Source organism: Phocoena sinus, chromosome 15, assembly GCF_008692025.1.
Source record: "Phocoena sinus isolate mPhoSin1 chromosome 15, mPhoSin1.pri, whole genome shotgun sequence".
NCBI classification, from domain to species: domain Eukaryota; kingdom Metazoa; phylum Chordata; class Mammalia; order Artiodactyla; family Phocoenidae; genus Phocoena; species Phocoena sinus.
In genome coordinates this window covers 79,493,628-79,518,579 of record NC_045777.1, presented here as the reverse complement: position 1 = coordinate 79,518,579, position 24,952 = coordinate 79,493,628, and the positions used below count along the sequence as shown (strand labels likewise).

At 47.5% G+C, this 24,952-nt stretch overlaps 1 protein-coding gene across 6 annotated transcripts; it reads right to left on the bottom strand.

The window, feature by feature from the left end:
* Nucleotides 1–501: 501 nt before the first annotated feature.
* On the bottom strand, nucleotides 502–11,574 carry RHBDD2 (rhomboid domain containing 2). Of its 6 annotated transcripts, XM_032606654.1 has the most exons (7): nucleotides 11,315–11,452; nucleotides 10,298–10,368; nucleotides 9,567–9,691; nucleotides 9,306–9,467; nucleotides 8,827–9,234; nucleotides 3,915–4,065; nucleotides 502–1,476 (listed from the first exon to the last, which is right to left on the bottom strand). In XM_032606654.1, exons 5-7 carry the CDS (start codon nucleotides 8,987–8,989, stop codon nucleotides 1,119–1,121), a joined length of 672 nt encoding a protein of 223 aa, XP_032462545.1. In that variant the 5' UTR covers nucleotides 8,990–9,234; nucleotides 9,306–9,467; nucleotides 9,567–9,691; nucleotides 10,298–10,368; nucleotides 11,315–11,452; the 3' UTR covers nucleotides 502–1,118. The 6 variants fall into 6 exon arrangements, with proteins under 6 accessions (XP_032462545.1, XP_032462543.1, XP_032462542.1 ...); XM_032606652.1 differs by lacking the exon at nucleotides 10,298–10,368 and having other exon boundaries at nucleotides 9,306–9,471; XM_032606651.1 differs by lacking the exon at nucleotides 10,298–10,368.
* Between the last annotated feature and the right edge of the window lie 13,378 nt (nucleotides 11,575–24,952).

The following is a 24,952-nucleotide window of genomic DNA, read 5'->3' as shown; positions in this document are numbered from 1 at the left end:
CTCGGCCTGGTCGGGCGCCCATAGGCTCCGTCACATCCCTGTCCCTGTCCCATCCTGCGTGGTGTGGGGGGGGGGCCTGACCCCTGCAAACTACATTTCCTGGGCTCACTTGCCAAAGGTTTCCTGGTTTATATGGCCCACAGGACACCCTGCGGGTAGATCAGGCGACAAAGAAGCCAGGGCTCTCCTCCCTGCCTCTTGCTTCAGAGGCCACCGCGGCCGGTGCCTGTGTCACTCCCTGGCGTAAGGTCCCGCGGGCAGCCCTTCTCGTGGTGACCCAGCCTGGAGCCCTGGGAACACCACAGCGGCTCCCTGCTGTTGCCAATCTCAGGGTTGCCAAACTCTCCCGTTTGTCCTTTCAGCTCTCTGGGGACCTTCTCAACTCACGCCCTCACGTCAGATGCCCGCTGGGGAGTCGTCTGCCCGACTTGACCTGGGTGTGCTTCTCTTCGCTGCCCTCTGTGTTCCTCGGCCAGACCACAAAGACACCACACACCGAGGGCAGGTTGGAGGCTGTTTCTTTATACAAAGGTAATCGACACTATGGATCCGGAAGCAGGCTGCTGTGGCTCACGCTGGCCCGGCTCACCACTTCCGGGGCAGAAGTCTGGGTGTGGGGCGGGGGGGGTCACCGCAAGGGAGGAACACCGCACAGGCCTGGGGACTGGCGAGCACACCAGCCGGGAGCTCCCAAAGGGCACGCGCAGTCACACGAACACGGCATAACCACGAGCACGACGTACGAGGACAGGAAGGAAACGGAAAGCTGAAACGAGTCACTGACCGCCAATGCCCTCTTCTCCCAGGTGTCCTGTGGGGGGCGGGACAGTGGGGGGGCGGGGCCTGGGCCTGGAGCCAAGCGCCCCAGCTGTGCCACTACAAGGCCACGTGACCTCACTGCACGCTTTCTGCATCTGTAAACTGGGGACGACAAGCTGTACTTCACCAAGTTGTCATGAGGATGAATGAGAATGAAATAGAGACACATCAAAATACTCAACACAGAGCCTGGCACATAGAGGTGTTCAGTAAGTAACTTTTTGTCAAGAACATCTCAGCTCAGAGAGGACCTTCCTCGGAAGGCCGAGATGGGAGATCGCTTCCCTGGAAACTCTCTCTCAGGGGATCAGGACCCTTGAGCACTCCTTGGAGCCTGTAGTCGCTGAACTGGCCAGGGCCCCGGAATGCACTGTGCCGGGGCAGTTGAGGGGGGCGGGAGGCTGGACCCCCAGGGAGGCACCCGCAGAAGCCGGGTAGACACCAGAGGAGCTGGGAACTGTGCCAAAATGGTTCTGCACGTAACACAGGCCGGACGTGGGCTGGTACGGAGGCAGGCTGGCCGTGTGCCCAGGGACCCAGGACGGCCAGGGGGCCAGTTTCTGGCCACTGGTGTGCTGCATCTGGGCCACAGGGTGGTTCGGGGCCAGGTGAGGGTGGCCGCTCTGTGTGGGGTAGGAGCCAGGCACAGGGTTCAGCCTGGAAAGGAACAGAGAGGAAATGGTCACTCAGCCACTCATGCCGGGGCACGCAGGTGCGAAGCGTCGGTCACTATACTGCTTTCTATTACAACGTGCTGTGGACGGTTCCTATAACCAGCTGTAAAAGTGCCAAGTGGGGAGGAAGGTCAATCTCAACTGGACAGAAAACATATGCCCAGAGGGGGCAGGGCCCACTCACGGTCCTGCAGTAAGTCAGCAGGAAGAAGGGGTATCGGGCCCATGCCTGAGACACCCTGAGGTGTAAGAGCAGCTTGCAAACTGGATGGACCGGATGGAGATGGGGACAGATCACAGCAGTCAGTTTGTGGTCGGCTCAGCAACTGGACCCAGAGAGAATGGATCCACCTCTGTGGGAGGGAGGAGGGGAAGGCTCTAACGGGTAACACAGGGCTTGGGCCCAGGCCTTGTCTGCTGGGAAATATTCTACCTACGTCTTCAGGAATAAAGACTCACAACTCAAAGTCCTGGCAGGCAGGAACCGACATGACAGACGTGGGGAGCTATCTGTGCTGAGGCTGGAGACCCCACCACAGACGCGTGCAGCTGAGGCCACAAAGGGGGACACATTCTACGGGTTTTAGCCTGTGACCTTCGTGCAGAGTTCCAAATATGAAGAACAAATGTCAACACCACTGATACCTGTGTTAGGTAACTAGACTAAACCTGTATACATTTCAATTCAAACCTAAGCTTACAAATCAGCTGCTTCAGTGCAGATACAGGACGCTTAACAGCACCTCTGGCATTTTAAAAATATAGAGGTTTTGGCCGATAAGAAACTTGGCAAGAGCCTCCAGGGAGGCAAGGCTGTCCGGGCAGTCAGGTCCGCTGCCGAAACAAACACGCGTGTTCTAATACTACCTGTGTCCCATTGTCAGGTCATCCGAAACATCACGTTCTGTTCCGGGTGCCTACAGCAGGCCAGGATAACGAGGGATCGAGCACCACGCCATGCAAGGGACACAGAAGGAGCTGAGAGGGTCACCATGGCCCCTGGCCAGATCAGTGCGTCATGAAGCAGGATCACCCGGCACCACGGTGTCACAGTTACAGAGAAGTAACTGCGATTCAGCATGGAAGACCTTTCTCATTAGGGGCTGCCTTGGAGAGCCAGCCCCCAGCCGCCAGGGGTGAACATCGTCAGCTGTCTTAGAGGGGATTCCTTCACGGGAGAGGGCGAGGGAGAGAGCATTTGCAAACGTGGACCCTTAAGTTCTCTCTAGATTCTGTGAGAACAGGAATTAAGAGCCAAAAAGCTACAATACACCTAATTCTAAATTTAAACACTTCCCACCCATTTAGACTCCAGGAATTACTTGCCTGAAACAAAATGGGTGAGTGTGCGTTTCTATTTCTCCCAGTACCCGTCCCTGCCTTTAAGAAATGGTCAGAGTGGGGAATTCCCTGGCGGTCCAGTGGTTAGGACTCAGCGCTTTCACTGTGGGGACCTGGGTTCGATCCCTGGTCAGAGAACTAAGATCATCCTGCAAGCCATGCGGCCTGGTGAAAAAAATAAAAATAAAAAAGAAATGGTCAGAGGGTTCTGAGCTGCTGAAGGCTGGAGTGTCCACCTCCTAAAATAAAGTACAAGGAGCAGACTCCAATTCAGCCAAAGTCCTGCCTCCAGGGCAGCGCAGGGGCAAGATGTACTGCACAGCTGAAGCAGAAAAGGGCCACTGACAAAGCACCTTGACTTTGTGCTCAATCCGTTCTTTGGGAGGGACTTGAAGGAAAGGAAACCTCCTCCATTGTGAACTCTCAGCATCGGCAAAAACCAGTGGAGGCCACCCGAGGCCAGCAGTGTGCGCCCCAGCGACAGGGAGTCAGGAGGACCCGGAAGCAGGAGCCCCTGGCTCTAGACTGGGCTCTTCTGACTCTGTGTTACCTGGAGACAGACTCTTGTCCCCTTTGGGCCCTCTCTCTGAAAGGAGGGAGTCAGGCTACGTGAGCTCTGGTGGCTTGCCCAGGACTTTCCATTGAGAGTTAACGTGCCTGGACTGGAAAACAGTAAGCTTCGCCTTCTCCAGCCAGGTGGCCAAGAAAACCCTCTCAGGTTCGGGCTGTGCCACCTCCTAAGGCTCCCAGTCAGCTGCGTGGACTGTGCTTCTTACCAGCGTCACACGCAGGAGCCCAATCCCACCTGCACAGGGTGCTTGTCAGCGCTGAGGGCTGTTAGTGCCACTGGATGGGGCCACAAGTCACTCGGGATTATGCACAAGAGCCCCTTCCTGCTCAGTCCCTACTTCAGATGCAGCTGGGCAGACGCTAGGGTGCTCGGGAGAAATCTGTGCACAGATTTTTTTGGGCCCAGGCTGCCCACACCCTCTTGCCTATTCCCCAGGACAGTGAACGAGTCACATCCTCGAGAGGCCCAGGAATTGCTTTAGGAATAAAGCACAGAGTTCTATAACTTACTTCCGGCTTTGGGCTGCCCTTCTTTCAGCTGAAGAGCCGGAGATGTACTTGAACATCGAAATCTTCCTCATCAGGCTGAAGGGGAACTTCTGGTCGAGCTTCAGTGCAACTCGCTCTGGAAGGTCGATGGAGTAGCAGTAGGTGAAGCCATCTGAGGTTGGCATATTAAGGAAAACTGGAGGCAGCTAAAGGGAGGAGGGCTGAACGCTCCTCATAGGACACAGGTGCCCACATTGATTGTGCAGGGGAGTTAAGTGCTTATCCCACCATAATATCTGACTGGAGTTTCAAGCTCAGGGGAGACCAAGAGTTGAGTTTCTATGCCCTGTACCTCAGAGGGAACATGACCCAGCAACAGGAGAGGGCAGACAGGTGCTAACATTTCACCTTCCCCTAGACACACCCATCCTGTCTCCTGAGCCCCTCTGGCCCCTTCAATCACAGTCAGAAGCCAGCACACATCTCTGTCTTTCCAGTGGGATGAAGCAGGAGGCTATCCTAATACCCTCTGGGAGGACTGACATCTTCTTGTACTTTGTCCCAACTAGGAGGAACCTTGTCTCAACGTGACCAACTGAGCTTCCTGTGGGCCTCTGTGGCAGCCCTGGGAGGTCCCAGGGATGTGATGGTACTCTGGTCATCCGACCTGTGTCAGCCCATCACTGCCTAGACAGCCAAAGAGTCAGCCTTTATCCAACCATCCACCCGTCCTCTCGCCAAATATTCATTGAACATCTAGTATGTACCAAGTACTGGGGTAGAATAAGTGGCCACGAGCAAAAGCTTATCTATGGATGACCACGCTGGGGACCTTAAGCTAGCCTAGGTAGATCTGAGAAATTTTTCTCTAAGGATGTGATGAGGATGTTGAAGCCTAAATTGTGAGTAGCAATAGCTAGAAGAGGGGTGCTGGCAGACAGAAGACTGTACAGAAGCACCAAAAGAACACTGTTCCTCGCGGCAGTGTTCTTAACTAGAATACTACTGGCGAGATAATTCTCTGCTGGGCTAGACTGTTCCACTCATTATAGGACATTTAGCATTCCTGGCCACCAGCCACCAAATGGTAGCAGTACCTAGTCATTGTGATAAACAAATACACCCTTGCTATTTCTAAATTCTTTCAGGGATGACAGTATGCTTCCAAATACTGATTCCAGGTGGTAACCAATGCTGTCAGGAAGTCAAGAGTTGTCATGGCTGATGACTTCAGAATGGTCTCAAGAATTTGTTCTGCTTCTGACTCTGATGAAGTAATAATACTAGACTAGTCCTCCCACATATATAACTATAAACCAGGATACAATATTTCACACAATTGTTTTCAGACTTTGGACCACAAACACTACCAAACTGTGATACCTAAGAAAAGGGAAACAAATTAAGTGAGCCTCAAGATCAAGCTGGCTTTCTGCCTGGAGGCACTTTCTAAACCACAGCACAGGAATGGGAATCCAAGTATCATTCCAACTTTAGTATATGTGCTGCCAAAGCGAGCACGGGGAATCCAAGCAGAGTACAGTATTTTTTCCTGAGCCGGAGAGACAAAGAGTTCAGGGAGGAAAAAATGCCTGGGATTTACAGGTCAGTAATGGAGAGGAGGGAGAAGCAGCTCCTCCTCTTCTTCTGGATGGGGCCACAAGTCCCTTGGGCCCGAAGAGGTTCCCCGAGTCTTTAGCTAAACACTAATGTAGACGTACATAGGCTGAGACTCCTCCAGTCAGGCAAAGAACAGCTACTGAAGAAACAACAACTATCAAAGAGCTGTAAGATTAACAACTCCTGGAGCTCCCACAGGACAGGGACATGCTCAAGTTCTAACCAGAGTAAAGAGACTTCACTGAACACCCAGGACATTCAGAAGAGACCCCCAAAAGGCAATGCCTTAACAAGTAAATTAACTACCTATTAGGAAAATAAATACTCTTTAAAGGAAGACAACAATATTCACCCCTTGATAACACAGTATTCACAATGTTTATCAAAAAATAAAAAAATTACAAGACAAGGGACAAAGCAAGAAAATAGGGTCCATAATCAAGAGGAAAAACAGTCAAAAGAAACAGGTCCAGAAAGGACAAAGATGATGGTATTAAGAGACAAGTATTTTAAAACAGCTATTATAAATGTGTAAGTGAATGTGTTTAAAGGAAAACATAAACATAACAAACAGATAAAGAATCGCAATACAGAAATGAAAACCACAAAGAAGAACCTCTTGAACTGAAATATACAACACAAGGAATGAAAAACTAACTGGGTAGGTTTAACAGCAGAGTAGACGCTGCGGAAGATGAGACTGCTGAACTTGAAGGCAGTGGGATAGAAATTATCCAAACTGAAATGTAGAAGGGAAAAAAGGCAAAAATTAAAAAAAAAACACAAACAGCCTTAGTGACCCACTGAACAATACCATGTGGCTTATATATATGTAATTGGTAACCCACAAGGAGAAGAGAAAAGAGGATAGAAAAAAAAATACTTCAAGGCATAATGACGATAATTTTTTTAGACTTGATGAAAATTCTAAACTCACACATCCAAGATCAACAAACTCCAAGTAAATAAGGTAAACACAAAAACACCACCTCAAGGCACAAGATAATAGCTAAAAACCAATGATAAAGAAAAAATTGTGACATGAGCCAGAGAAAAACAATGAATTATACAGGGAAACAATAAAAATGATTACTGATTTCTTATCAGAAACAATACAAATCAGAAGTAATGCAAGGACATCTTCAGAAGTGAAAGGAGATCATAGAAGGCTAGAATTCTATATTTAGAGAACTAAAGGCATTTTCAAAGAACCAAAGATGGAGAGAATTTTTCACCAGCATACCTACTGTAATGTTAAAGGAAGTTCTTTAGGCTAAAGGAAAATGATACCAGATGGGAATTTGGATCTACACAAAAGAATGAAGAAAAATAAAGATGATAAATACGTGAGTAAGTGTTGCTTTTTAAAAAAATATAATTGACTGTTTAAAGAGTAGCAAGAGAAGCAGCAATGTATTGTGAGGTTTACAACATACGCAGAAGTAAAACACATAACAACAGTAACATAAAGGACGGAAAGGAGGAAAACAGAAATACAATGGAATAAGATTCTTACATACAAAGTGGTATACTATCTGAATGTAGCCTGTGATAAACTAAAAATGCATATTTAAACTCTAGAGCAACCACTAAAAAATAAAACAAAGAGGCATGGTTAATAAGCAAAGAAGATAAAATGAAATACTAAAAAGAAAAATGCAATTGAAGGCAGGAAAAGAGGTAAAAAGGAACAAAGAACATTTGAGACAAAGAGAACACAAAAAGCTAGCTGGTAGACTTAACCCCACCATATCAATAATTACACTAAATGCAAATGGGCTAAACAAGCCTTTAAAAGGCAGACTGTCAGATAGAGACCACCTATATGCTATCTACAAGAAAGATGCTTTAAATGTAGACATAAACATGTTAAAAATATAAAGATGGGAAAATATATACCTTGTAAATCCTAATTCTAAGAAAGGAGAAAGCTGGAATAAGTAAATTAATATCAGACAATGAAGAATTTAGGGCAAAGAATATTACCAGAGATTTAAAGGGTCAATTTCGTAACAGTAAAGGGTAAATTCATTAAGATGATATAACAATCCCAAATGTGTATGTATCCAATAAACGGAACTTCAAAAACACTTGAAGCCAAAAACTGATAAGAAGTGAAAGCAAAAAAGAGAGATCTACAGTATTAGCTGGAGATGTCAACAGTGTTCTCCCAGTAATAAATAGAATAACTATAAGAATATAGAAGATTTGAACAATACAATACCTTGACCTAACTGACATATACTGAACACTATACCCACCAATTGCAGAATGCACATTCAAGTACACACAGAATACTCACCTAGATGTAACAAATGCTGGGCCAGAAATAATTTTAAAGGACTGTAATCTTACAAAGAATTTTCTCTGACCACATGAAATAAAATAAGAAATCAATAACAAAAAGAAATATGGAAATCACCAAATATTTAGAAATTAAGCAACTCCCTTATAAATAACTCTTGGATCAAAAAAGAAATCCCAAGGAAAATTAGAAAATACTTTTAACTGAGTGATAATGAAAACACAACATATCAAAATTTGTGGGATACAGCTAAAGTAGGGCTTACATGGGGAGTGTATAGCTTTAAATTTTCATGTTAGGAAAAAAAGTTTAAAACCAATGAAATTAAACTAGAATTTAAAAATAAGATACATAAGAACAATGTTATCAATGTGGATTTATACACTACCCACACTAACAGTTCATAGAATCACAAATTGTAAGATATGTCAGGAATGCACCTTGTCCAACTCCAAACACTACCATTCTGATGTTTAAAGAAAACCCACTTTGTATTTTAGAATACTTTCCCCTAATTGCCAGAATATTTATACAAGGAATATGAGGCTTATCCTAAGTTTTTAACTACCCATATGGTAAAAGCCTACCATAAAAAAAATTTTTTTTTCTTCTGAGAAATAGATTAAGCCAAACAAAAACAAACAAACCTGTTTCCTATTCCTTTCATGGAACATCTCCAGCCCATGGGTAGTTCAGGTTCCTCCAATAAAAAAAATTAGTCAAATGTAGGTTTACACCTTGGAAAAAATCAATACAGAATATTTTACTAACTGGCAGTGCTGAGCCAGTGTGAGGAGTGAGCTGTGGTAATCTTTTCCAGATGAGAAAACTCTGGCCTAAAGAAGGGAAGTGACCTGCCCAAGGCCACACGGTTTTCAAAGCTGAAGCTAGCACACAGATTACCTACATCTGAGCTCACAGCTCTATCTACTTGACACCCCCAGGCCCTACAACTTGGTTCACCCTTTGGCATGTCATTGTTCTACAGTTACCTTCTAGGAAGGATACATGTTAGCCCAATTCCAAGTCCACAGACGTTACTGAGGAAAGAGGTCTGGGGAATGAGCCAGGAGGCACAGAGCAGAAGCCATGGCACCAGCATCGAGGGCACAACCATGCCAAACACCAGGGCCCTCCTCATCCGAGAGCGGACGGAATTGACTCCCAGCATGGCAAAAGCCACTGGGGTGAAACCTCTGGCATCCTCTACCTCCCCCAGCTTTGACAGCGATGACACAGCTTCAAAAGACAGGAAGATGATGGCGCAGATGATGGCGAAGATCACGGTGAAGAAGCAGTGGCGGACGGTGCCCACGGTTCTCTCAAAATTGCCAGCAAAGCGCCAAATGATGATGGCACCGCAGAGCAGGGAGACTGGATTCTCATAGACAAAGATGTAAGTCACCAGCCTGTAAACTGCAGAGGGAACTGAGTTAGAGGCCCAATGGTGGGTTGTTCCAAGAAGGGAAAGCCAGGTTACAACCCACCTAGGAAACGGGGAGTAGCTGGCTCTCATTGCCAGTGAAAATCAGCCCGGAGCCAGTGGGATAAGCAGAGGGAGGCAACAACGAAGGACCCAGGACTCAAAGTAGAGGCGTGGATGTCTAATCTTTGCTCTTTCCCAGACCTGGAGCAAGTCTTATCTGTGACTGGCTTCCACGTGGGGAAAAAAATAACACTTTTTAGCATGGGATGGTCTTTAAATTTGTAACGTGCTTTATAATCCTTTTTTAGGTTTTAATACTGACCTATCTCACCGGGCAGTTTGAGGGTTAATTAATTGTAACGGCTTCAGGTGGATTGAGTGGGTGTCACTTAACACTCTTTGTGCCCGTCTCCTCGGCTGTAATCCTGACCTCTCCTTCCATAGTGGCTGTTCAGAGGAAGAAAAAAGGGACCATGAATTATTTTGCACCTGTAAAGATTAGAAAACTATCACTGATAATGTAGATACAAAACTCAGAAGTCTTTCTTGAAAGTGCTGATCTAGTCTCCAAGGCAGAGCCACGCTTTATATGCAATAAGACAGCAAAGAATCTCACTTTTATTTTTCTAGAACCAGTCCTCTCTCTTATGTACTTTTACATCCCCACAGGTCAAAATACTAAACTGGAGGAGGGGGACTGGTGAAGTGGCAGTAACATTGGTCTTGGGAGCCTAAAGGCTTGGAGTGGAATCTTGGCTCTATCACATCCAGGCCGGTTGAGCTCAGTCAAGTCACAGGCCCTATCGGCTTCAGTTCTCTCTTTGTACAATAACAGGCATACACTCGAGGCCCTCAAAGGTCTCTTACGTGTCTAATACTCACATTGCCTGTGAGCCCCAGAGAAGCCGTGAAGTAAAGAAAAAAAAAGGGAGCTCAGTTTAGGCTGGCATTTTGCATCTGTCTCTGAAGACAGATGTGCTGTGTGTACCTCAGGTGGGGTTGGGAGGGACCAGTTTTAGATTTGAGCAGGGAGGCAGGCTATGAACCATGTACCTCAGTCAGGCCATCTCTGTAAGGCTTCATTATCTGAAGAGTACTTCATTGCTTGCTGAGTACTTCTGACACTGAAATCCCAAGTATAAATGTGAAGATTCTAGAAGCAATTCTATATAATTTGGGGATCATAACCCCCAAGGTTCCAGTCCCAACACATCACACGATAAAAAGAAAAATCTGGGTTCCTGTGGCAATTATATAACTCAATAGCTCTGCGAGTCTTCGCATTAAGCCTCAGTTTCATCTAAATAATGGGCAACAATAAAGCCTACATTACGTCATGGGATCACCGTGAGTATTAAATGAGATTAATGCATGTGAATGTGCTTTGTAAAACAACAAGTCATACAAATTTCCCATTTTCCTCCCCAGAAAAGAATGGGGAAGAAACAGAGACTAAGAACATCTTTTATGAGCCGATGTTTATACTTAATTGGTCTGCAAAATCTCTCACCCTCCCCGAGAAAACAAACACCTCTCCCAAAGGTACAAGATACCCCCTCCCGCCATGAGCAGGGAATCGGAGTGAGGATTAAGATAAAAACGAAGAAGCACCATAAATTCTAAACCCCAGGAAGCCAGGATCTTATAGGGGTGGCCACAGATAAAGCTCAAGTGTCTTGACGAAGGCGAAAGAAAAAAATTTTTCAGTGGGGGGTTGGGCCCTTAAAGCAGACATAGGTGTGAATGTGACAAGGGAAGGGAACAGAAAAATCCTCCTTGGTGATGATGGAGCAGGGGTGAATGAAACCTATTTGCTACGAATGGATATGGGGGCCTTGACCAGTCGGATGGCGACAGGAAAGGGAACAAATCTGGGTAGGGAAGCATTACAGTGGTGACGAAGATGGGGCTCTGCACAAAGACGTGGAATATGGGGCTGGTCTTCCAGGTGGGCAGAATGATGATGCGGACGGAGGCGGGGTGACGCGGATGCTGGGAGGCCAGAGCCCAGGGCCTGGCGAGGTCGGAGGAAAAGGGCTGGCACCCGGGGCCCGGTCCCGTCCTGCTCACCTTGCCAGTTGCGCAGTGCCTCGGACCGCAGCGAGAGGCCCGAGGGCGCCAGGGGAGGCTGCAACAGGAACAGGCGAGGCCCAGACACCAGCAGCGAGAGCAGCGCGGTGAAGAAGGTGGCGGATGGCACCTCGGGCCACAAGGACCAGCTCCGGTACCCGGGCTCCGAGACCGCCATGGCCGCCAAGGCTCCCGCTCCCCTAGGCGGCTCCGGCAGGTTCTCGGCTCCTTCCGCCTCCTTGCGGCTGTCTCCCAGGGCAACAGCGGAGGAGGTGGCCGGAAGCCCCGCCTCCCCGACGCCCCGCCCCGTGCAGAGTTGCCCAATCCGGTCGCGCTGGCCAGTCTCCCCCGCGCGTAGGACAGCGCCCTCTGGCGGCAGCACCCCCCTTTTCTGTGTTTACCCCCATTATACCCATGAAGAAACTGATGTCAGGGTAATGCAGTTAAATGGCAAAGACAATTAGAACTCAGGTTCCCCCCAGTTGCTATGGCCTGGAATTGGCTACTGGCAAGGTGCCTGGGTTAGAGAAACAGGGGTGGGAGAGGAAGGAGGGATTCTACTGAAGTCCCCGAAGGGATGTAATGTAGCAACAGTGATAACCAAGGTCTATTTCAGCCCTTAAAGTCTGAAAAGCACTTTCACCAGAGAACAGCTGTTTAAAGTAGCCAATTGGAATATGGTTTCCCTGATTACAGATACTTTGGAAGGTGACTTGCCCAAGGTCACAAGTGGGAAGCAGTAGGACTAGGATCTGAATTCCTGTTTGCTAGGCCCCGATTTTCTTCCGTTTTCACTACTTCCCTCTAATATCCTGCCTACTGCTACATGTATGTAAATTCGACTACTGAAAAATAAACAAATGCTTCACTGTCTGTGCTGGACATTCAGATCCGTTCCCAGCCCTAGTCTGCCCCCCTCAGTAGTTCTGGCAATGTCTGTGTGCCCATGAACCTCAGGAAGAGAACCTAAGATTCTTTTCGTCTTTTGTGTTTAGTACTAAAATATAACCATGTAATTTTCTGGATATAAATATACAGCAATGGGACATATTTCAATGAATGCTATGTATATTTAAACTAATGCTGCTCACGACGCAGCAGTGGGCATGAAAATTAAGGTTTTACTCAACAGGAAGCAAAACGGGAATCAGAAGTGTGGTGGAGCAGCTAAAAATAGCGAGTGGGGACTTGGGCTGCTGGAACCAAAGTCTGGGCCTTGGAAAGAGGAAGGGGGTGATGGTCCCATCTCCTCTGTGCCCATCAGACCACTCCAGGAGTTCTGGGTCTACTTTCAGACATATATTCTGAAAAAGGATGTAGAAAATTAGAGCTTGTCCAACACAAAGTGGCTAGGACTGGGAGGAAAGGGGGAAATTTCAAATCATATCTTGATGAGGGACAATTAAAGGGACCAGGGAGACTTCCGTGGAGAAGCTTCAGTGGTCCAGACCACTGGCTCTAACTATGTGAAGGGCTTTCCTGAAGAGGGGGAGTAGACTTATCCTGTGTTACTCCAGAGGGGAGACCTGGAAATGATAGGGCGACACACTTGACTTAAGAAAGAACTTTCTGACTTCCCTGGTAGTGCAGTGGTTAAGAATCCGCCTGCTGATGCACAGGACAAGGGTTCGAGCCCTGGTCCAGAAGATCCCACATGCCGCAGAGCAACTAAGCCTGTGCACCACAACTACTGAGCCTGTGCTCTAGAGCCTGTGAGCCGCAACTACTGAGCCCGAGTGCCACAACTACTGAAGCCCACGCACCGCAGCAAGAGAAGCCACCGCAATAAGAAGCCTGTGCACCACAACAAAGACTAGCCCCTGCTCACCGCAACTAGAGAGAAAGCCCGTGTGCAGCAACGAAGACCCAATGCAGCCAAAAAATAATAAATAGATAAGTAAATTTTTTTAAAAAAGAAAGAACTTTCTGACAGTTTGGATTGTCTATCCGTGGCATGAGCTGCCTTAATGGGTAGTGAGCTCCCTGTGACTACAATGTGCAAGCAGAGGCAATCTGGGGACTTGATGAGAAAACTGAAGTGATTCAAGCATCAGTTTGGAGGTGGAACTAGATGCCTTTTAAAATCTTTTTGGACCTTCAGTTCTAAGACTCCATAAACAAACAAACGCATATGGAGTGTTGATACATTCGCCACTTACCGGGGGGTTGGGGATAATTGCATTTGGATTCCTGGCAGGATGAGAGTTGTGGTGACATCACATATCCTACAGCCAAGGGCTGTGTAGTCTAATGCAGGGAGCACCCAATGGTCTCCCTTCTCTCTGATTCTGCCTCCCTCTTCTCATTTTTTCCAATTATGCCCCCAGAAAACCCCAAGACCTTCTCTTCAGCTCAGGGGACAGAGGACTGTCACGAGCAAAGCAGAGCCTTCTTCAGCAGATGGGCGTAGGAAGGGGACAACCCAGTACCATGAATCTTTTTTGTCCTGTCTTTTCACTCTTGGTCTGCAAACATTTCCAGGCCTCAGATGTGCTACCTGGAGATGGCTTTGTTTACGGTTCCACCAAGCATCCTCCTCCTTGGAGAGCGTCTAGTTTTCCACGTGCCAGACTTGGAGGCTGGGGGACAGGTGACTTCTCAGGGGACACACATACCAGTGTGGACATTTCTAGATGAAACCCACAAGCAATGCTGTCCATGTCCAAATCCCCAGATTCTATGTATATGCTACCTTATGTAGCAAAAGGGACTTTGTGGGTATGATTAAGTTAAACATCTTGAGATGGGAAGATTATCCTGGATTATCTGAGTGGGCCTAATGGAATTGTGAAGGTCCTTTTAAGGCAACAGGAGGGTCAGAGGGAGAGACAGCAATGTGATGACAGAAGCAGAGGGTGGAGCTATGAGGCTTGAAAATGGAGGTGGGGGCCACGAGTCAAGGAATGAAGGTACCGCTAGAGGCTGGAAAAGGCTAGGAAACAGATTCTCCCTTAGATCCTCCAGAAGGAACACAGTTCTGCTGACACCTTGCAGTAGCCCTGTAAAGCCCGTTTCAGACGTCTAGCCTCCAGAACTGTAAGGTTATAAATGCATGTGGGTTTTTTTCCCAATGTTTTTTCATTGTGGGAAAGTACACACCACATTTACTATCTTAACCACTTTTTTTTTTTTTTTTTTTTTTTTGCGGTAGGCGGGCCTCTCACTGTTGTGGCCTCTCCCGTTGCGGAGCACAGGCTCTGGATGCGCAGGCTCAGCGGCCATGGCTCACGGGCCCAGCCTCTCCGCGGCACGTGGGATCTTCCCGGACCGGGGCACGAACCCGTGTCCCCTGCATCGGCAGGCGGACTCTCAACCACTGCGCCACCAGGGAAGCCCTATCTTAACCATTTTTAAGTGTACAGTTCAGTAGTGTTAAGTGCATTCGTAATGTGCAACCATCAACACCATCCATCTCTGTAATTCTTTGGATCTTGTACACACTAAATGATAACTCCCCACTCCCTACTCGCCCCAGTCCCTGGCAACCACTATGTGTCTTTCTGTCTCTATGAATTTGACCACTCTAGGTGCCCTGACCACTCTAGGTGCCCCATATAAGTGGAATCATGCAGTGTTTGGCTTTTTGTGACTGGCTTCTTTCACTTAGCATAATGCCCTCAAGGCTTATCCATGTTGTAGCAGGTGTCACAATGTGCTTCCTTTTTAAGGCTGCATAATATTCCATTGTATGGATGGACCACACGTTCTTTATCCATTTATCTGTTGATGGACACTTGGGTTGTTTCCACCTTTTAGCTATTGTGAATAATGCTGCTCTTTGAGACTTAGCTTTCAATTCTTTGGGGTATATACCCAGAAGTAAGATTGCTGGATCATATGGTCATGCTATTTTTAATTTTTTTAGGAGTCTCCATACTGTTTTACAGTGGCTGCACCATTTTACATTCCATCCAACAATGCACAAGGGTTCCAATTTCTCCACATCCTTGTCAACACTTGTTATTTTCTGTTTCTTGGATAGTAACCATCCTAATGGGTGCGAAGTGGTAATTTGTATTGTCTTAAGCCACTACGTTTTTTTTTTTTAATTTTATTGATTGATTTTTGGCTGCATTGGGTCTTCATTGCTTTGCGTGGGCTTTCTCTAGTTGCGGTGAGCAGGGGCTATTCCTTGATGCGGTGCGAGGGCTTCTCATTATTGAAGCCACTAAGTTTGTAGTAATTTGTTATGACAACGATAAGAAATGAATTCATTCCTTCACTCACTACACTGGTCTCTGTTTTTCAAACAAGCCAAGGTCGTTCTCACTTCAGGGCCTTTGCACATGCTCTTTCATGTGCTGAAATGCTCTCCTGGCTCTTAGTATAGTGGCCACGTTCTTAGCCATCAGGTCTCCAGCTCAGATGCTGCTCCTCATAAGGGCCTTCCCAGGTCACCTGTTCCTGTTACTTCTTTCAGTGCACTCCCCTGTTTGTGTCTTTACTTATCTAGCTGTCACTCTTACTAGACTACAAGCTCCCTGAGGGCAGGGACCTGCCATATCCCAGCACTTAGGATAGAGCCTGGCACACAGTTGGTACCCAGAAATACTTGTTAAGTCCCTGCTCTCCACAGCTGGTGTCTCTGGTGTGGGGAAGGAAAGGCTGTGGAGGGTTTGAGGAGGTGCTAAACAAACACCAGCTGTCTCACTTCGCACAGCTGAGGCAGCACTGGGACCAGTGCTAACCACCCAACTTGATGGGGCAGGGGTGTTCCTGGATTTACCACCCCCCACGCCCAGTGCACGTCTGCAGAAGGTACAGGATAACCGAAGGGCTCTGGGGGGCTAGGGGTAGGGTGGGGACTGGACCTCATCCATCCCCAAGGGCAGTTCCAGAGGCGCAGGAGAGCAGGTCCCTCTTGGGCGGACCCCACTGAGCGGCGCTGCTCCTTCCTGGCCCTTAAGTCCCTCTCTTTCCTCCTCATTTCCACCGAGGATGGCAGCGGTGCATAATGACTATTCTTAACTATTTCCCAACTCCAGCTTCAATAAGCTGCTGTGAAGCCTCCAAGGCACGTCCTTACTGGCCCCTGGTGGACAACCCTGTGTAGGGTTCCTCTAGTCTGTTGGCGAAGAGGCCACGTCCCAGAGCAGAATACTGTCCCCCTGCTAGCTGTCCTGGGAAACAGCCCACATCTAGACGGATGGTTTTAATTAGGGGACAGCTGAGTAGGTCCAAAATCCTGGATGGCTACCCGCAAAGCAATGTAACTTCAGTCCTCCGTGGCATTCGGGTGCCATGCCATCTCGCCCCAGTTCTCTTTTCCCACACTCATAGCATGGGGTGCACGGCAGCAAGCTCGCTGCCTAAACACACATCCCCCCAGGGAAAGGAATGCCGGTTCCCTGACCCCTTCTGGCTGGCATCCTATTTTCTACAATGATCCTCCTTGGATCTCCCCCAACACTTGGCTTCAGTGGGGCCTGGGAAGAAAGGGTGGCAGCGGCCAAACAGTGGAAGCCCTTGCATGCTGTGGCGAAGAATGCAGATGTTATTCCAAGAAAGTGGGAAGAGGGGTTATGCCAGAGTGTCATCAACCATTTACGGTTTCGAAAGTGGAGGAAATGAGCACCCTCAGACATTGCTGAGAGGACGGAATATTGGTACAATTTCTGTAGAAGGAAGTTTGGCAACATCTTTCAAAATGACTACTGCACATATCTTTGATGCAGCAATCCTACTTCTAGGAATTTAACCTACTGACATACTTGCATCCATGGAAAATGTCTTATGTAAAAAGCTATTTATTGCAGTGTTGATTTCAATAGTAAATACTGGAAACAGCCCAGGTGTCCTTCATTGCGGGGATGATTAATAAATGATAGTACATCCCTTCAAAGGAATACTCCACAGTCATAAAAAGAAACAAAAAACTGAGAAAGCTATGTATCAGTATGGAATGATACCTAAAATATTTTGTTGAGTGGAGAATCAAGGTTATTGTCAGTGGATATAGTGTGCTACAATAAATATAAAGAGGTGGGGAGAAAATAATACTTTACTCTGCGTGGAATAATTCTGAGGCTTCCAGGGAGAGGAACTGAGTGACTGGGGAGTAGGTCTGGGAAGGCTTGCTCTTTCGTAATCCCTTTGGTACATTTAAAATTTTGTTATGGCCTGAATGTTTGTGTCCCTCCCAAATCCATATGTTAAAGCCCTAACCCCTAAGGTGATGGTATTCGGAGGTGGGACGTTTGGGAGGTAATTAGGTTTATATGAGGTCATGAGAGTGGTCGCCCCATGATAGGATTACTGTTATAAAAAGAGGAAGAGACCAGAATCATGTGAAGACATAGCAAGAAGGTGGCCTTCTGCAAGCCAGGAAGAGGGTCCTCACCAGGAACCAAATCTGCCAGCAATTTGATATTGGACTTCCCAGCCTCTAGAACTTTAAGAAAGAAGTGTCTGGGTTTTTTTGTTTGTTTGTTTTTGGGCGCGCCCCGAGGGATGCGGGATCTTAGTTCCCTGACCAGGGATTGAACTCGAGCCCCCTGCATTCAAAGCACGGAATCTTAACCGCTGGACCTCCAGGGAAGTCCCATGAAGTGTCTGTTGTTTAAGCCCCGTGGTGTATGGTATTTTGTTACAGCAGCCCAAGTGGACGAAGACATATGTGCAAGTAATACTATTTTTAAAAGTAAATAAAATTAAGGAAATGTGTTTACTCAATTATTTTTTTATGAAAGCATCTCTAACTTACAGTAAAAAGTTAATCTTAAGTATAATTGGCAAGTTTAACACACATATATATGTATGTATATCTCTCATGTGACTTTCACCCAGATGAAGAGAATTTCTAGCATCCCTTCAGGTCCTCTCCTGCCCTTTCTCAGTTTCCACCTTGCCCCACCCCAAGCCATTCCCCTCCCTCCTACCCCCCCATAACCTTTATTCTGACAGCTGTTATCATGAATTCATTTCGACCATTCTTGAACTTCATAAAAATGGAATCATATAGTAGTAAGCTTTTATGTATGGCTTCCCTCATTCAATATATTATCTATGAGATTCATTGACATTGTTTTAAGTAGCAGTAGTTTGTCCTGTTGTTGTTATTACTGCTGTGTGTAACATTGGGTTGTATAAATAAATCATAATTTATGTTTCCATGTTCCTGTTGATTAACATTTGGTTGTTTTCCTTTTTTTTTTTTTGTTCTTTTCCTTTGGTTATTATAAATGAAACATCAATGCACATTCTTATACATGATTTGTATGTGTGTGTGTGTGTGTGTGTGTGTGTGTGTGTGTGTGTATACATCTGCATTGGGTATTTACATCTAGGAGTGGAGGACAGGTGTGTGTGGTGGACACAGTGATGCACCGTTCAGATCGCCCTTTAGAAACAAAGGCCTATTTTCCCAGCTGCTAGGCATGCTACCTGCAGAAAGCCCTCCCCTATGGGTGCTCTATGGAGATTGGCTCGGCTAAAGAGAGCTGCCTTGCTTGAGGTCACAACACTTTCCTGGGTGGCCCACATTCAATGACATAAACTGGGAGCATAAAGGTGCATCCCTCACCCCAACTTGTGACAATTCTGAAGGATCATGGCAGCTTCAAACTGCCCAGGGGTCGACTTGTAAGCAGCTCCTTTGCCTCTTTTCTGTTTGATCATCCCTGTTTTCTTTAGACATTAATCAAGGAAATGAGAGCATTAGAAAACATTTAATTTAGCTCCTGACTTCTGCTTTACTGGGTATATACAACATTTTAGGCAGTCCAGTGGTTAGGACTCGGCCCTTTCACAGCTGTGGCCCAGGGTCAATCCCTGGTTGGGGAACTAAGATCCCACAAGCCATGCAGCGTGGCCAAAAGAAAAAATATATATATAACACTTTTCCTGTTTCCTGAAAGGAACCTGTTGAGTCCTTTCCTGAATTAGAAGGAGTAAGAATAAAGAATTAAGCAGTTAAAGAATGACTGACCCTCTGCCCCTAGCTTACCCTTAGTAAACTTGCAGGCAGACCACGTGAACAAGACCGCATCCCAAGTAAGACCAAGAGAAGTCAGCAGGTCTGCACGCAATGGAAAGATGACAAAGAATCTGACCTGTTGCCTTAATGATTAACTGAGATCGTTCCCCTTTTTCCCTTCAAATATTGTCATGACTGAGCAAAATCTTCGGAGTTGGTCTCTCAACATTAAGTCCACCATCTCCCCAGATTGCCGGCTTTTCTGAATAAAGTACCTTTCTTCTCTACCAAAGCTTGTCCCTCGATTAATTGGCTGTTTAGTGACGCGAGGGGCTGAACCTGCATTCGGTTACAGAGGCCTTCACCGAGAAGAAGACTAGGGTACGGCATAAGGACAGGCATGTGGACAAGTGGTGTAAAACAGAGATCCCATAATAGATAAACCCTCACATATGTGGTCAATTGATTTTTGACAGAGTGCCAATGCCATTCAATGGGGAAAGAATAATCTTTTCAACAAATAATGCTGGGAAAGCTGGATGTCACATGCAAAAGAATGAAGTTGGATGCTTATACAAAAAACCATATCCAAAAGTTAACCCAAACTGCATTATACCCCAGTTTTTCTCTCCAGTCCTGCTTCCTTCCCTTCCCTAGGTGCTGATCCTGTGGGGCCTTTAGGGACTTTCCACCCCCTCACTTGTTCCCGTAAACCAATTCTTCTCCCTATCGTGCGCCACTCCTTCTCCCTATCGAAACCAATTCTTGGAGTTTTTCAGTTGACGGGGACTTGCCAGACAGCGGGTAATTTTCCAGTTGCCCGTAACAGGTATACGCCCTAACCGCCACAATGAACAAACAACTATAACGGCCAGAAGGTGGGACAAAAGTTCCTAAGCCAATGAATTCAAAAGTCACCACATTTACCCAATCATTGTGAGAATATACCCGCCCTATGAGTAAATAAACCTATAAAAAGTATGTGATTCCGCTTTTAGGGGCTCCCCATCGGCCTCCTGCTTGAGGTTCAGGGAACCCCGGTGCATCGGCTCCTAATAAACCTCTTGCGTGTTGCAACGGCTCTCGACTCTTGGCGGTTCTTGGGCGAGTTGGAATCCCTCGTAGACCGTTTGGGTCTAACATTTGGGGGCTCGTCCGGGATCCCCACTCGCCCCCGGGTCACAAGAACATCGGGAGTCGGAGGTATCAGGTAGGCTCGAGCCCAATTGTCTGTTTGTTTGTCGTTTGTTTGTTGCTAGCCGCCATTAGGAAAAAGCCGTGCGAACCGGCTTGCTGTGAAATCTGTATTGGACTCCTGGCTAGGCAGACGTGCCGAAAGCTGGTGTCCATGGGCCCCGGGGGACGCCCTGGTGGTCCATCTGGAAGGAGAAACAAATTTTGTCTCCCCTTCAGCTGGTTCTGGCAGGTTATATAAGCTGCCATCTGAATTTGAGTTGGTTTCGGGTTTAAGTTCGCGGCGGCAATATCAATGTGTGTCTTTTGAAATTTTATTGTTTTTCTGTACTATTATCTTTCTTTTGACGGACGACAATGGGACAAACTATGACGACTCCTCTTTCTCTTACCCTAAGCCACTGGACCGAAGTTAGGGCTAGGGCCCACAACCTTTCGGTAGAAGTAAGGAAAGGAAAATGGCAAACGCTGTGTACCTCTGAGTGGCCTACATTTCAGACAGGGTGGCCACCCGAAGGATCTTTTCTGTTAGATAAGGTTGGGCTAGTCAAGTCTAGGTTCTTTAACACAGGACCCCACGGACACCCAGACCAGATACCATATATCCTGGTCTGGGAAGATCTAGTTCTCTCCCCGCCTCCGTGGGTCCGGCCCTTTGTTTCCTCAACAGGCACGTCTGCATGCGCTCCAGCACAATCGGAGATATTGGCCCTGAAGAAAACCCCAGACACGGAAAAGTCATCTGCTGCCCCGGACCCGCCAAAGGCGATATATCCTGACCTGCAGTCTGATTTGCTTCTTCTAGATTCCCCACCTCCTTATCCTCTGGCCCTAAATCCCATGTCGCCCCTAGGACCCCCAGCTTCACAACCCTCCGCACCAGTAGGGCCACCTGTTATGGCGGAAAGCGGGGGGTCCCTCGGCGGGCACCAGAAGCCGGAGGGCTGTTTCCCCGGATTCTACTGCTTTACCCCTTAGAGAATATGGCCCCCCCGATAACCACGGGAATAGACCCCTTCAATACTGGCCCTTTTCCTCTGCAGATCTTTATAATTGGAAGATGCATAACCTTACTTTCTCTGAAAACCCACAGGCTCTTACTGCTCTAATAGAGTCTCTTGTCTTCTCCCACCAACCCACCTGGGATGATTGTCAACAGCTCCTCCAGACTCTCCTCACAACTGAGGAGAGGCAACGGGTTCTCCTGGAGGCTAGAAAGAATGTGTTAGGCGCCAATGGACAGCCTACCCAGTTGCCTAATGAGATTGATGCCGGTTTTCCACTCGTCAGGCCGAATTGGGACTTTAATACCCCGGAAGGTAAGGAGCACCTGAAAATGTATCGCCAGGCTCTGGTGGCGGGTCTCCATGGAGCGGCCAGGTGCCCCACGAATTTGGCTAAGGTAAGAGAGGTAACTCAGGGGCCCCAGGAATCGCCAACCGTGTTCCTAGAACGCTTAATGGAGGCTTTTAGACGATTCACTCCTTATGATCCAACCTCTGAGGAACATAAGGCCACCATAGCAATGGCCTTTATTGACCAGGCGGCCCCTGATATTAGAAAGAAGTTACAAAGGCTGGATGGCCTACAAGGTTTCTCCCTTCAGGACTTAGTAAAAGAGGCAGATAAGGTATATAATAAGAGGGAGACAGAAGAAGAAAGGGAAGAAGGAAAGCAGAAGGAACAAGAGGCTCGTGAGGTAAGACGAGATAAGAGGCAAGAAAGACATTTGAGTAAGATACTGGCCACTGTAGTCAGAGGAGGAAACAGTAGAGACAGAAATAGACAGGAAGGGCGAACAACGGATAGAAGGCGGCCATTAGACAAGGACCAATGTGCCTACTGTAAAGAAAAAGGTCATTGGGCAAGAGAATGCCCTAAAAAAAGGAACGGGGGAAGGCCAACCAGAGATAAAATTTTAACATTGGAAGAGGAAGATTAGGGAAGTCAGGGCTCGGACCCTCTCCCCGAGCCCAGGGTAACTCTTAAAGTGGAGGGGGAACCCGTCCAGTTCTTGGTGGACACCGGAGCCCAGCACTCAGTCCTCCTCCATTCAAAGGGCCCCCTTTCAACTAAAAGGTCATGGGTCCAGGGGGCCACTGGAAATAAGCAGTACTCATGGACCACCCGAAGGACAGTAGATCTTGGGGTGGGACGAGTAACCCACTCATTCTTGGTCATACCTGAGTGCCCATACCCTCTGCTAGGTAGAGACTTACTCTCTAAGGTGGGGGCCCAAATCCACTTTCAACCAGAAGGGCCCACCATAACTGACAACCAAGGGAGATTACTCCAAATCTTGACCATGAAACTGGAAGATGAACACAGGATATATGAAACACCCTCGCCTCCACAAGCTGACATGCAGGATTGGATGACTAGGTTTCCACAGGCTTGGGCAGAAACTGCCGGTATGGGAATGGCAAAATATCGGCCCCCCATGGTGGTAGAACTTAAAACAACCGCCACCCCAGTGACGGTCCGCCAATACCCCATGAGTAAAGAAGCCCGAGATGGCATCCGTCCTCAAATACAAAGGTTGCTGGAATTAGGGATCCTGGTAAGGTGCCAATCTGCATGGAATACCCCTCTTTTGCCAGTTAAAAAGCCAGGAACTAATAATTACCGACCGGTACAAGACCTACGAGAGGTAAATAAGTGGGTGATGGACCTCCACCCCACGGTACCCAACCCCTACAATCTCTTAAGTACTCTTCCACCTCAGCACACTTGGTACACTGTTTTGGATCTTAAAGATGCTTTCTTCTGCCTGAGACTTTCTTCTCTCAGTCAGCCTTACTTTGCCTTCGAGTGGAAGGATCCAGCCTCTGGGATGTCAGGCCAGCTGACATGGACTCGCCTGCCACAAGGATTCAAGAACTCCCCCACCATTTTTGATGAGGCTCTCCACCAGGATTTGGCATCTTATAGAGAATCCAATCCCCAGGTAACTCTACTTCAATATGTCGATGATATTCTTTTAGCTGCTGAAACCCAAGAGGACTGCATCAAGGGAACTGAGAGGCTGTTAACAGAACTGGGAACATTGGGATATCGGGCTTCAGCAAAGAAAGCACAAATATGTCAACGACAGGTTAGTTACCTGGGGTACTTGTTAAAAGGAGGACAGAGGTGGCTTTCGGAAAGCAGGAAAGACACCGTTGCCCGGATACCGGCCCCCAAGAGTCCCAAACAAGTTAGGGAATTTTTGGGGACGGCCGGATTTTGTAGGCTATGGATTCCGGGGTTTGCTGAATTAGCAGCCCCTTTATATCCCCTGACCAAAAATGGCATCCCTTTTGCTTGGGGTGATAAAGAAAAACGGGCTTTTGACCGAATTAAACGAGCCCTACTATCAGCCCCGGCTCTGGGGCTACCAGATGTTACTAAGCCTTTTCATCTGTACGTGGCCGAGAATAAAGGCATCGCAAAGGGAGTACTAACTCAGAAACTGGGCCCCTGGAATCGCCCGGTTGCGTACCTATCAAAGAAATTGGATCCTGTGGCAGCAGGATGGCCCGCCTGTTTAAAAATAATCGCCGCGGTGGCCGCTTTGGTCAAAGATGCTGACAAACTGACTTTGGGGCAGAACCTAACGATAACAGCCCCCCATGCATTAGAAAGTGTAATTCGCCAGCCACCCGACAGATGGCTAACAAATGCCAGGATGACTCATTACCAAGCCCTGCTGTTAAACTCAGATCGTATTAAGTTTACCTCAGCCACAGGACTCAACCCGGCCACCTTGCTACCCGACCCTGACCTGGAAAGCACTACCGTCATCCATGATTGTCAGGAAGTACTGGCTGCAGCACACGGTAGCAGACCAGACTTGATGGATCAGCCCCTCCCCAACGCCGACGTTACCTGGTTTACTGACAGAAGCAGTTTCCTAGAGGAAGGTAAGCGTCGGGCGGGAGCTGCCGTGGTAGACGGGAAAGAGGTCATCTGGGCAGCCGCATTACCGCAAGGGACATCGGCCCAACGGGCTGAACTAATCGCCATGACTAGAGCATTGGAACTAGCAGAAAACAAAAAGGTAAACATCTATACGGACAGTAGGTACGCATTTGCTACCGCCCATGTCCATGGGGCCATTTACCAACAAAGAGGGTTGCTCACCTCGGCGGGCAAAGAAATTAAAAACAAAGAAGAAATAGTGGCACTGCTAGCTGCCCTCATGCTCCCCACTAAAGTCAGCATCATTCATTGCCCCGGACACCAGAAGGACAATACCCCGGTGACAAGAGGCAACAACATGGCAGATAGGGTGGCACGAGAAGTGGCTCTACGGGAAATCATACTAGAACTATCAGATGAGAGTCCTGGGAAACCAAATGATAGGGGAACAATTACCCCAGCCATAACTAAAGTAACATTATCTCCTCAACAAGCAAAATCCATGCTACAACAGATTCACAGATGGACACACTTGGGAACCAAGAAGATGGTGTCCCTACTACACAAGACAGGTTATGATACCCTTGGACTAACTAAGTTAGCTGAACAGATTGCACGAGAGTGCATTC

Excerpts from the sequence above, each read along its gene's own strand:
- RHBDD2 (XM_032606655.1), bottom strand. The coding sequence starts at position 11,492 with ATGGCGGTCTCGGAGCCCGGGTACCGGAGCTGGTCCTTGTGGCCCGAG. Across the intron at positions 4,066-8,826 it reads ACTTGGAATTGGGCTAACAT|ATGGCTTCACCTACTGCTAC; the intron begins GTATCCTTCCTA and ends TGCCAACCTCAG. Across the intron at positions 1,477-3,914 it reads AGGGCAGCCCAAAGCCGGAA|GCTGAACCCTGTGCCTGGCT; the intron begins GTAAGTTATAGA and ends GTTCCTTTCCAG.